Source organism: Stigmatopora nigra, chromosome 8 (assembly GCF_051989575.1).
Source record: "Stigmatopora nigra isolate UIUO_SnigA chromosome 8, RoL_Snig_1.1, whole genome shotgun sequence".
NCBI classification, from domain to species: domain Eukaryota; kingdom Metazoa; phylum Chordata; class Actinopteri; order Syngnathiformes; family Syngnathidae; genus Stigmatopora; species Stigmatopora nigra.
This window is the reverse complement of record NC_135515.1, coordinates 8,665,488-8,678,441: the sequence shown is the minus strand read 5'-3', so window position 1 is coordinate 8,678,441 and position 12,954 is coordinate 8,665,488. Positions and strand designations below refer to the sequence as shown.

General features: G+C 39.2%; 1 protein-coding gene across 1 annotated transcript; it reads left to right on the top strand.

Annotated features, from left to right (window-relative positions):
* The first annotated feature begins 388 nt into the window (after nucleotides 1–388).
* cpda (carboxypeptidase D, a) lies at nucleotides 389–12,872 on the top strand. Its single transcript, XM_077722045.1, has 21 exons — nucleotides 389–1,231; nucleotides 1,771–2,018; nucleotides 3,667–3,809; nucleotides 3,994–4,163; nucleotides 4,442–4,866; nucleotides 4,952–5,143; nucleotides 5,551–5,718; nucleotides 5,839–5,948; nucleotides 6,066–6,168; nucleotides 6,325–6,467; nucleotides 6,544–6,713; nucleotides 6,786–7,088; nucleotides 7,172–7,367; nucleotides 7,742–7,877; nucleotides 7,968–8,114; nucleotides 8,288–8,386; nucleotides 8,578–8,642; nucleotides 8,717–8,848; nucleotides 8,937–9,122; nucleotides 10,733–10,835; nucleotides 11,505–12,872. Exons 1-21 carry the CDS (start codon nucleotides 579–581, stop codon nucleotides 11,729–11,731), a joined length of 4,119 nt encoding a protein of 1,372 aa, XP_077578171.1. The 5' UTR covers nucleotides 389–578; the 3' UTR covers nucleotides 11,732–12,872.
* Nucleotides 12,873–12,954: the final 82 nt, after the last annotated feature.

Sequence of the window (12,954 nt, the reverse complement as noted above, 5' to 3'; positions counted from 1 at the left end):
AGCAAATTGAGGCATGTGTTAACATCTTTTGGTCATTTTACATCAGTACCGGTCGATAACTATAACGACTATAACGTCATAGTCAACGAATCGTACTTTGAAATAGCTGTAAATTGTTCAATTCTCAAAAATCATAAACCAAAAAGCTGTAAATGAAATGCATCCTTCCTTAAAACAATGTAATATTGGCAGCACAATCAGACTGGTTCACAGCAATGTTATTACGGTATGTTTAAACAAAATATTGTAAAGATTTTTGCATATTAACACTAGTTTAGTGGGAAAATTGGATAACTTTAGTTTTGCTGCAAAAGGGCCCCCTTGATCATTCCGCTCAGTACGATTTTTCTCATCTAGCTCTGTATATTTATGATATCTACTGACGAACGTATCCGGATCACCTAAGAAAAACACTTCCCCAAACCGTGCTTTTTTTGTTATTGTGAAACGGAAGTTGGTGGTCTAAGTAGATAGCAGCTGGGAAAGAAAACACGGCCACTGTAGACTAGCTAAACATAACTTAAACATCATTTTCTCCATCGCGTTCGTCCCAATGCTGCAGAAGTAGGAATACCCAAATGGCGTACAGAAGGAAACCGGAATCTACGACTGGGAAACTACGGGTGTCACTTTTCCTTTCTTTTGTCTTTCTTGCGTTTCACCTCAGCGGTGCAGACGATCGGCAACCCCGGACACGAAGCGCCCCGATTGTCGAAACGGTAGAAAACTACGATAAATACTACAATTATGCCGATCTAACGGTGCGATTGCAGGCTTATGCTGAGAAATACCCTCACATAGCAAAGCTGTCAAGCATTGGACAATCCGTCCAGGGCAGGGAGCTCTGGGTGATGAGGATCACCAAGGACCCCCATATAGAAACACCCGGAAAACCCAGGTTCAAATATATCGGCAACATGCACGGCGACGAGACCGTCTCCAGGCAGATTCTGGTCTATCTTGTGGAAAACTTGCTGACTAACTATGAGAATGATCCCAGGATATCTGCATTGGTAAACACCACTGACATATACATCATGCCCAGTATGAATCCTGATGGATTCGAGATGTCCAAAGAAGGGGTGTGTCGTGGGCATCGAGGGGGGCGAAACAATGCCAAAAACAAGGACCTGAACAGGAGCTTTCCTGACCAATTTGGGATGAAAGTACCTACAGATCCTGATAATGTTCCTGAAGTCATGGCTGTGATTAGATGGATGCTTGACAAACAGTGAGTGTACCACACAAACTCGCACATTTGCTTGATGTTATCTATAGTTGATGCAAATTGCTTGCCCTTCATTCATTTGCTCAACCGCTTTATCCCACAAGGGTCGTGGGGGTGCTGGAGCCTATCCCAGCCAATCACACAAGGCACAAGGAGACGGACAACGATTCACACTCATACCTAGGGCCAATTTAGAATGTCCAATCAGCTACCATGCATGCTTGTGTAAAGTGGGAGGAAATCGGAGTACCCGGAGAAAACCCACGCCAGGGAAAACATGCAAAATCCACACAGGTAGACTGACCTGGATTCGAACCCAGGATCCAAGAGCTGTGAGCCCGACGCGCTATCCACTCCTCCAGCGGGCCAGTCCATAACATTTTTCATGATATTTTCCCGATTCCCCATCCTTTTCTTTACATGAGGTGCATAAGTTCAGATGTATAGTCTCTAATTTGAGAAGTCCATTGTTTTTTACAGAAAGATGTGACATTTCAGTCCTTTGAAGGAACTGTTATAGCGTAACTTTTTTTTCACTCTAGGTTTGTTCTGTCTGCTAACCTGCACGGTGGAACTGTGGTTGCCAGCTACCCGTTTGATGACTCAGCCTCTCATGAGAAACAAGATCATTATAGCCGATCAGCGGACGACAGTCTTTTTCGCAGTTTGGCCCTGGTTTATGCCAAGAACCACCCGGTGATGAAGACTGGCAAGCCCAATTGTCCTGATACTCCACAAGAGACCTTTAAAGATGGAATCACGAATGGGGCACATTGGTATGATGTGACAGGTAGGATGGCCTAACTATTTTAATTGTAAACATGATTACGTTTCATAATGCAACGTGAGTTGCCCTGCAAATGGCTGGCAACTAATTTAGGGTGCCACTAGTTTTGTGTCTGCAGTCAGCTTCAGCACCCCCCACGAGCTTTGTGAGTGTAAGAGGAACAAGTGATGCATGTTACGGAAGAGCTACGTGTAGATTTTTTTTCTATCTTGCTTCTGCAACAATGCTATGTAAAAAAAGAGCAATATTTAGTACACACTTTAAAGGGTACACATATAAAACCAGGCTAGTTTGTCTATATTGTAAAAAATGTCGCTGTGATAACATTGCTTTAAATCTCACATAATACTTGGTTTGCTTATGTCTTATCTAACCAACAAATTTGTTTTTTTTTCTATAAATGCAAACTGGGTTGCTCACTAATCCAAAGCAGAACATTGACAGGTGTATACTCTCACTTAAGTAATGATTTACTATTATTACTCAAACAATTTTTCTATATGTAATACATTCTTTGATGGTTTCAAAGAAAAAAAATCATTGTTTTGTTTCCAACATCAGATAGATTTTCTTACACTATTTAATAGTGATATATAGTATTAGGATTCTATTAAGAAATATTTGATACAAGAAATAAATATATTGACATCACCTGAAAAGAAATTTCAGTTGCCTACTTTTTTTTTTGTTAGAAGAGCATGCGCAAGGTTAGGATAAAACTGCTAGACATGACATTGCTCTATTGTTTGTAGTTCAATATCAATGGCATTTCAAAATGTTTTTACCCTTTAAGAACATCATGAGTATGATAGTAGTGTGAGAGGGTCAGCCTGATTGCTAAATATTAGCTTGGCTTTGAGTTGCAAGCAAATATGGTAGTTAAGTGATTAACTCCCTGCACACACAATAATTATTTTCAGTCCTAACAAGTTTGCAGGTTATTATCTCATTCATTTTTACTACAGGTCAACTCCCAAACTACTTCTAAAAATTCCAAAGGCAGCATTACTCATCTTTTCATATTGTGATGAAAGTATTTTTCTGACGTTTTATTATAATTGAGCACATTTAACTATCTATCCTTGTTTGAAAATTATTAGTCTTGTATATATTGTCTAAAAATACATGTGAATTGAAGTCCAAGGTGTGCCTGGATTTATTGTTTCATAAAAAACAAGTTAGTGGTTAGTTAACCAAGTAATAAAGAAATAAACAGTAAAACATTATTATTCTATTTCACATTTATTCATTGAGAGGAATTTTTGTTATTCTCAGATTCTGCTTGTTGTACAGTGTTTAATTTACACAACAATGCAGCTCACTATCAACCTATAATATAACCTTTGCGTCATTGACATAGTCCAGGGTGTGACTCTGGATCCTGTACAAGGAAAAAAAAAACATCCCTGTCAATAACAATTCAAGATAAAGACAGTCATGGTCATCCATTAGACGGGGAAGTGTTTACCTTAGATATACTGGATACATACGCCATGCAATTTCAACTTTTGGCCTAATAGATAGTGGTTCAGGTTCATTTGTCTGCCCCACTTGTGTCAAGTCTTCCTTGTGTTGTTGTCTTTTGTGAAGTTATTTTGCTACTGTTTTAATTCAAAGACCTTCACTGTTTAGTATTTGATATGTTATGCAGGAGGGATGCAGGACTACAACTACCTTCATGCAAACTGTCTTGAAATCACCATTGAGCTTAGCTGCTGCAAATATCCCCCCGCTTCTGAACTCCACAAGGAATGGGACCTTAACCGAGAGTCTCTCCTGGCTTACATTGAAAAGGTGAGGCTGAGTAAGGCTGAGTGTACTACATGTCAACCTTTAGTAAAAAATATATCAATTATAACCAATCTTAACATTAATCGACTAAAACAAGGTGTAATATGGCTATTGAGAACCTTGACTTTAGTCCAAATGAAACCTTTAATGATGTTAAGCCACATTTAATATGAGTGTCTTTATCCAGATTCATATAGGTGTCCGTGGATATGTAAAAGATCTGGTCAGCGGTTCCGCCATTACCAATGCCGACATAGTGGTCGAGGGTATTCTTCACAATATGACCACTGGAACATATGGCGATTACTACAGACTTTTGCTGCCAGGAACCTACAACATCACTGCTATGGCTACAGGGTAAGTAAAACAAAATAATGTTGTCAATGCGTACTTGCTGAAAAACAACTGTAGTTACGACTCTAAAGAAAATATCGTCTTGACAACTAAATTCAATTCTCCACTCTTATAAATGGAATGTAATGCTCCAGGGTTAAACTGTTACTATATCATGTATTTGTGAGAAGCATTTTGACATTACCTTTAATACACATGAATCTTAAAAATGAGCTAAATAGTTTAATCAGTTATAACACTTTTTCATCATTAATGTTTTTTTTTTTGTCATTGTTTCACAGCTACATACCAGTGACACACAACAGCGTACAAGTCGTCGATGGGAATGCCACTGAACTTAATTTTGCCTTAGAACCAGTTTCCATTAAGTCAACCTTCTCAGAAAGAGTCACAATGACCACACCCTCTACGCTATCAACCACTGATATTACCATCTCTTCAAATGCCGACACTCATCCCTCCACCCAGCCTCGGGTAGTAACCTTGTCAGAAAGCAAAAGAACACCCACTGCGCCACCACCTGAACCGCAGCCCATTCAACCACAGGAATTTCGTCATCACAATTATTCTGACATGGAGACATTCTTACGCAAGTACAGCGAAGACTTCCCATCGATTGCTCATCTTTACTCTATTGGCCGTTCTGTAGAAGGCAGGGAGCTCTATGTGATGGTTATCTCAGACAACCCCACAGTTCATGAACACGGTATACCAATAGCTTTTTTTGTTAGCTATCATTACAAGTTTTTAAGAATTTTAATCTGGCCTCACTTTCTCTTATTGGTTCCCAGGTGAGCCCGAATTTAAATATGTGGGCAACATGCATGGCAATGAAGTGGTTGGACGGGAACTATTGCTCAACCTCATTGAGTACCTCTGCCTTAACTACGGCACTGACCGGGAAGTCACAGCGTTGGTCAACAGCACACGTATTCACATTATGCCTTCAATGAACCCTGATGGCTATGAAGCAGCCCGTGAAGGTAAGAAGCACGGCGTAATGTTCAGTACACATTCACAGTTTCATGAAATCCAATGCAAAGATGTAGAAAAAAATCTTTTCAAAACATAACATTATGAGTAAGGTCATATAATGTGTTATTGTGTTTGGAATTCAAACTGATTCAGAACTTTCTTGCATTAAACCGGTAGGTTTTCCCAAAATATAGGTGAAATTATTTAGCTATAAAAAAAATGGCATCACTCAGTGGTGACATTTTTTGCACATCAGCATTTGTTTGAATTCTGGACATTTTGCTCCCATTTAGGATAAACTATATTATTTGATGTTGGTTGGTTTCAAATAGAAAGTTCAGGACATATACATTTTTTTGCCTTGCTAATCCTTGCTTGTTTGAATAAATCTCCACTTGCAATTGTCTACACACAGGTGATGAGAGAGGCTACAAAGGGCGCAACAACAGCAACAATTTGGACCTGAATCGCAATTTCCCAGACCAGTTTGGCACCATTAAAGATCCCAGGCAGCCAGAGACTATTGCTGTGATGAACTGGCTTAAAAGCATTCCGTTCGTCCTATCAGCCAATCTCCATGGAGGCATGGGCTAATAATGACATCTTACTATAAAAGCACCGCAGTTCTCATTTTCCACGTACATGCCATTTTTATTTATGTTCCTATACCAATTGTATTTTTTTTCTATCCATGTGAAATTAGGGTCTTTGGTGGTCAACTACCCTTTTGATGACGACAAAGAGATGAAAACTCATTACAGCAAGGCTCCTGATGACCAAGTTTTTCAGCAAGTGGCCCGAGCCTACTCAGAGGTGAATTGGACTTTACTTCTTGTGGTTTTCATCTTATAACTGAAATGAAAAGGACTTGGAATAACACAGTTTTGTGTTTGTGTGTGTGTGTGTGTGTGTGTTCTGACACACTTGTAGGAAAACCTTCAGATGCACAATGGACACCCTTGTGCCAGACTGTACCCTGAAGAGTACTTTGCAGATGGCATCACCAATGGGGCCAGCTGGTACAATGTTGCTGGTGAGTTGAAGTACAAGCATAAAGTCATTGTAAAACTCAAATACAGGAGATATATACAAAAGTATGGCTTAATAAGGACCACAATGTTAATCAACAGCAATAGAGTTAACTGTTGATTATGATATATTCATGTATACATTCAAAAACCATTCCCAGGGGGCATGCAAGACTGGAATTACATTAACACCAACTGTTTTGAGGTGACTATTGAGTTGGGTTGTGTGAAGTACCCTTGGGCCAAGGACCTGCCCAAGTATTGGGAACAAAATCGGCGATCTTTGCTTGAGTTTATCCATCAGGTAACATGCAAATCAAATTGCCCTCTGATATTTTCTTTTTCATTACAATACTGAGTTCCTCCCTTGTGTATGAAAGGTTCACCGTGGAATTAAAGGAACAGTCTCTGACAGTAGAAATGGTATGGGAATACCCAATGCCACCATTCAGGTGGAGGACATTGACAAAAATATCACCACAGCGCTCACTGGTGACTACTGGAGGCTGCTAGTCCAGGGGACTTATTCTATCACTGCCTCTGCCCATGGGTAAGATTTGATGGTCAATTCAATGGGTGAATTTTTCATATGGGCACTTAAAGTTTTGTTTGTCCTCTAAAGATATCAATCTGTGAAAACCTATGCCACCGTGTCCAAGAATGGAGTGGAAGTGGTTGATTTCCGATTGACCAGGCTTGACTCAGAACCTCATGAGCAGCCATTACCTGGACCCCAGCCAAGCCATAAGTTGCCTGAGGTGGGCTTCGAGAGCATAATTAAGGATCTGTCTTTGGGTCAAGCATTAGAGGAACTGGTCCAGAGCACAAACACAGAGAACAGTTTCAGATTTAGAGGTTACAAGGACCTGTCTGCGTTCCTCCAAGGACTTAGCCACAACTATACAAAAATTACATCCTTGCAAAGGTAAGCAGCCTTACTGTCTCATAACTACTATGGGATTCATGTTAATGTGATATATTGTTAAGATATGCTTCTCTGTCCCCAAGTTTGGGCCATAGTGTTGAATTTCGAACTATTTGGGCACTGGAAATATCCAACAACCCTGGAGCGGCTGGTCCCTCTGAGCCAAAGGTGCGCTATGTGGCAGGGATCCATGGTAATGCACCTGTGGGAACTGAGCTGCTTCTCAATTTTGCTGCCTTGTTGTGTCACAACTATAACAAAAACCCAGTCATTACAAAGGTGAGTTTTTGCCATGTTCATATGTAATGTACATCTGTTGGAGGCAAAACACAGCTTTTTGTCAAAATGTCCTTTGTGTTGACCACAAAATAATTTTCATTTTCATAAACCTTGTTTATTCAAACCTCAATTGGCTACAGACCTGAAAATACAAATAAGGCTAAAACAAAAGCAAACATAGGAATTAAAAAGAATAATGATGACACCACACCAATAATTAGACAATCTTTAAACAAAATACAGCATTTCCTTTTCATCCAGGAATTCCATTCCTCTTTGTTGAACATTAGTTGTTGTGGGGCTGTTAACAGATGTAAAACATTAAAGTCTCCTTTTAATAATTGAACAATCCTGGTTCTGTTTGTCTCCTCTAGCTCATCAATGAAACAACAATTGTAATTGTGCCATTGATCAATCCAGATGGAAGGGAACAAGCAGTGGAGAAGCAGTGCACCTCTACCCGGGGATTCCCCAATGCTCATGGCAAAGATCTGGATACAGACTTTTTTGGTCAGCTGTGTGGCCTACTTTGACTGAAAAAAATGACATGTGCATGCATAATATTCTCATTCATTGTCCCGTGTATGATACTCTTTTCAGGAAATACATCCCAGCATGTAGTGGATCCACAGCCAGAGACCAGAGCAATGATGGACATGGTTTTAGATAAAAGCTACACACTGTCTGTGGCCCTTGAAAGCGGATCTCTTGTGGCTACTTATCCCTATGACAAACCTGTTCAGTCAGGTACTGTTTAACTGTTTTCCTTACTGCAGTGACTCCTAGATTGCATTGACAAGCTAAAAAGAGAAAGACTTAACTGCATGGCTCATACTTGGTTAAAAGATATTGACTCAGAGCTTTGGATTTCTCAGCATAAATGAATAGCACTAATTTGGATGTATTTATTTATTTTACAGTGGAGAATGAAGGCACTCTCAAGTACTTGGCCAGCGTTTATGCCAAAAATCATCCCAAGATGCACCATGGCAACTCATCATGTGGAAATAATGGGCAGGGTATAAATATTTTATATATTTAAATCATTACAATGTTTAGTGTTCTGTTGGTCACAGCTTGGTGTGTTTACATACATATTCACGGTAGAAAAAGAAAATGCAAAAAGAGGATCAATTTGATTCACTAGAATAAGATCAGTGCAAACAAAAAAAATCACAGGAATTGTAAAATTCTTTTTTCTTTCATTCAGCAAGCAACATTCCAGATGGAGTTATGAGGGCAGCTGAGAGACAAAGTCACATGGGGAGTATGAAGGTGGGTGTTCTTGTCATTTACATACCTAGAAACCTAAGATCAACTTAACTAACATGCCTTCATTTGTCATCCAGGACTTCAGCATGGACTTTGGCCAATGTCCAGAAATCACGGTATATACTGGATGTTGTCTCTTTCCTCCAATGGAACAGCTTGCCACACTCTGGGCAGAAAACAAGAAGCCTCTTCTAAGAATGTTGGTGGAGGTATGCTCTTTCAATTCGTTTTCCAACCAGGTCTTTCAAGTAGCGCTTTGCCTTACCCTTTTTGTCCATGGATCTTTAACACTTCCAGGCTCATAAAGGGTTGCGAGGAATGGTGAGAGATAAGAGTGGGAAGCCTATTGTTGGTGCCATCATCGTCCTGAATGGTGGGGTGAAAGTTTTGACAGGAGAAGGTGGTCACTTCCATGCGCTGCTGGCTCCTGGCAACCACATGATTGAAGCGGTTGCTGATGGCTACCAGCAACAACGTCAGGAGGTATACTCGCTTGCTCAATATGACTGTGCTTAAAATGAATACTCTAATGGCCCTAGTATAAATATATATATATATTAGCAAATGACTTAGAACTACTTCATGCCTGAATTTAAATTGTAAAAGTAGATAGTTCCTATAATTTTTAAAAGTTGGAAAATAAGGAAATTTAATGTACATCTATAGTCTTCATTTTAATTTGATCCTAAAACAGAAAGTCAGCACTCATGATTTACTTTCTCGGGCCGCACAAAATGATGCGATGGGCCAAATTTGGCCCCCGGGCCGCCACTTTGATACCTTGTGTTCTAGAACCTTGCGTCAATATACGCGACATGACATTTTAAATCAGGTCGGCCATCCCATGGTGAAGGTTGATAGTGTCCTACATGACCTATAATTTGATGTCCACATATTTGGATACTAGTTATTAAATGATTCAAAATGTGCGATGCACCCATTTTTAGCTAAATTTATATAACATTTCAAGCAACAAATGTCTTGAATATTTTGTAGACATTGAAGCACTTCTTGCTTTATTATGAAACATTTCCATGATAATCCACATCTATGTTGGGCGTCGTACGGAGTAAACAAAATCGTTCTACCACATTCACAGTTTCTTGTGACTCCAAAATTTCAAGCATTGGGTAAGCCAGCTCTATAAACAGATGTTCTTTGATGGTGCGACCCAGCTCCAAACTATAGGCTTTGGGTTTCCCGGAAGGGCTCAGTAGCAGTGGATCCACTAATAAATGGTACATGTTTATGTATTCAGATACCGTGAAGCCGTGGATCATTATTAGTCCCGATTCTGGTTCGGACTCGTGCGTCACGTCACTCTTGGGGCAAGCGTCATTTTCCGCTTTATCGTCCAATGTCTCCTGGAGGTCTGGAAGAACTGCAACATTTCTTTTGTACCTGTCGTCCAGCCGTCGTTGCTCATACGCCATTTCTTTATGCTCATTCCACCAATCCAAATTGTTTTTTGGTGCCAACATGTAATTCCTTTCCTTTGTCGTTTGCCCGTATTTCTTTGGACATCTAATGTGGCGCCTTAAGCCATAGGAACTCATCTCATATGCATCATCCCTGCAATTTGAAACAATACAAACCTCAATGGATAGGGTTTGTTAACAAAAAAAAAGATAATTTAAAATCAAGAGGTGCACTTACTGTTTTAGAAGCATCATTTGAAGTGCATTTTCAGACGGCATCATTGAATCAAGAATCCCTCAATACACTCAGTATAGTTAGATTTAACAATTATTTTTTAACCACACTTGATATATGTTTGACCAGAGAAAATGCTATGGCTACAATTAACTTTGTATTTCATGCACATGCCAAAGTAAAATGTTAAATACTTGTATATTTTAAATGAGCTCAACCCCAGTTTGAGACCTTTTAAGGCAACCTGTTGCAGATTATGATGAGTAGTCACACCTGTAGGGGTGGCTCTCTAATGAAGCAGTGTAGTATCTGTCTCGATTTTTTTTTAATATGGTTTGGTATCACGTGTCACTTTGAAAGATTATTAATATATTTCCATATACTGGATGAGCACAAGCAAATAATGTTTTAAAATATGACTTTTTTTGCCCCCAATTCAGGTAGTGGTGTCCTCCTATGAAGCAGCAAGATCCATCATCATTGAGTTTGACATGGACCACAGCATATTTGGTCTACCGAGAGAATTTGTGGTGGCCAGTGCAGGTAATGTCATATTGAAATGAGCTTTTGGTTTATCAGCACAAAAGGACAGTATATTTAGAGAGCACTAGTCAACAAAAAGTAAATGGGAAATGCTTGGAAGTCCCTTAAGGAAGTAAATGTTTTTCAATTCACTTGATTGAGGCATCATAATTATTCAGATCTTTGTATACTGCTGGTGTCAAAACAATTCCATTAATAGCCAATTGGGGGTTGGTTTTAATTCCAACCAATGAAAAGGATGCCTTTTCACCTATCAGCTCACCTGTAGGTCTAATGAGTTGACACCAGTCAGGTGCTGATGATTCAGCAGAAAACAATTCCTCTTGGTTTATGTGGAAGTAGTTTGACACCCCTGTTGTAGGCCAACAGCAATGTGTATTTTTTAAAACATATTTTTAGTTTATATTTTTACTTGCAAGACACAGGTTTGAAATTGACAAATTCACCATATTAGATAACAATTGTCTTTATAATCCAAGAAAATATAATATATTATGTCCTTTAATGTTCCAAAGATGCAAAATCAGTACAAAGGTTGCACAAGTGCCTTAGTTTAGACTTTATATTGTATTTTAATAGTAAAAAACACTCACAAAAAACCCTCCATAATTTTTTCCCCATCAACAAATTTGATATTCATGTCCACCTGCATGTGTTCTCTTTCTGTAGCCGCCACCATGACAGCATTGGTGGTGACAGCTTGCATCATCTGGTGCGTATGCGCCGCCAAGTCCAATCGGCAAAAAGACGGTTTTCATCGACTGCGGCAGCACAGAGACGAGTACGACGACGAGATCCGACTAACGTCGATGGGTTCCAAGAAGTCTCTCCTTTCTCACGAGTTCCAGGACGAAAGTGAAAGTGACGAGGATACGTTATATGCCAACAAAATCTAAAAGCACTTTAGCTATATTTTGGATTGTTCCCCTGCAAGATAAAGCCTGAGACAGCAAGAGTGTGGGCTCTTTGAACTTTAGTTTCATCTTCCTCTTCACAAATGCACCAAGTCAAAACACTTTTCAGGTGCTGCATTATTAGTCTCAAAAAAATGCTGTGGCACTTTTTGTGCTATCTCTAGATAAGACTGATCTTATCTGTCCCACTTCTGAAAATTGACTGCAGCAACTTTGTCTGACCACCATGACATGTCTAACCAATAATTTCTCTTCTCATCATGCAATGTAAATCCTACGCAGGTTTTAGGGTGAGGCAGAATATTCTTTTTCTGCCACACATAAATGTGTCCTTGAGCAAACTAGGAGGGCACGTTCAATTATGTGCCTTGCTTCTCTGGAGCTGCAATGTAGGAAGTAGAATGCATTTTGAGTTTTTTTTTCCATCCATCCTATTCTCAGGCGGTAGAAAGAGGGATTTAAAAGAAAAAGGCATCGCTGTTCCCTTGTTGCACTATTCATATGGTAAGCAATTGTGTTTTCGGCAATGTGGGAATGTCCCATAAGTGTCAAGAATCGTCCCAGTTTGGTTAACCATGTTGCCACTCTTGTATCTTGGAGGGTGAAAGTAATTGTGTCATATGTTCAAAGAACAACCAAATCTTTTAACAAATCTTGAATGTATATTTTATTTTTAATGTACTTTTTCTTTTGGGAAGAATGGGCCTATATAGAGGATTGTTTGGAAATGGGTTGTACATCTAAAACTTCAAAGACTGATTTTTGAATGGAAAAGAAACTAAATAATCCCATTTGTTATTGTATTATTGGTGAATGAAAACTGGAGTGTCTGAATTAAAACACCACTGCTAAATGGCTATTGGGGTTGTAATGCTAATTCCATGCCATTTTTTGTTATTAATTCCACACCAGAATCTGCTCTTTGAGGTGTGTCTCCTTACCGCCCACATTTATTTTCCTATAAACGGTTTTAATTTCCTATTTGCAACTGTTCCGTTAATTCTACACATTTTGTTTCCATGTTTGAATGTGTGTGTGTGTGGATTTGGAATTGAAGACTCATGGATTGTTTTCAACATTTTATATAAAATTGAATGTAAATGTTTGCCCATGTCTGCAAAAAGTGGTGTAATTCATGTAATTCTTTGACCAATGGGACAATGCTTAATGGAAAAGAATCACAATAATGACTGTCTAATAACAGT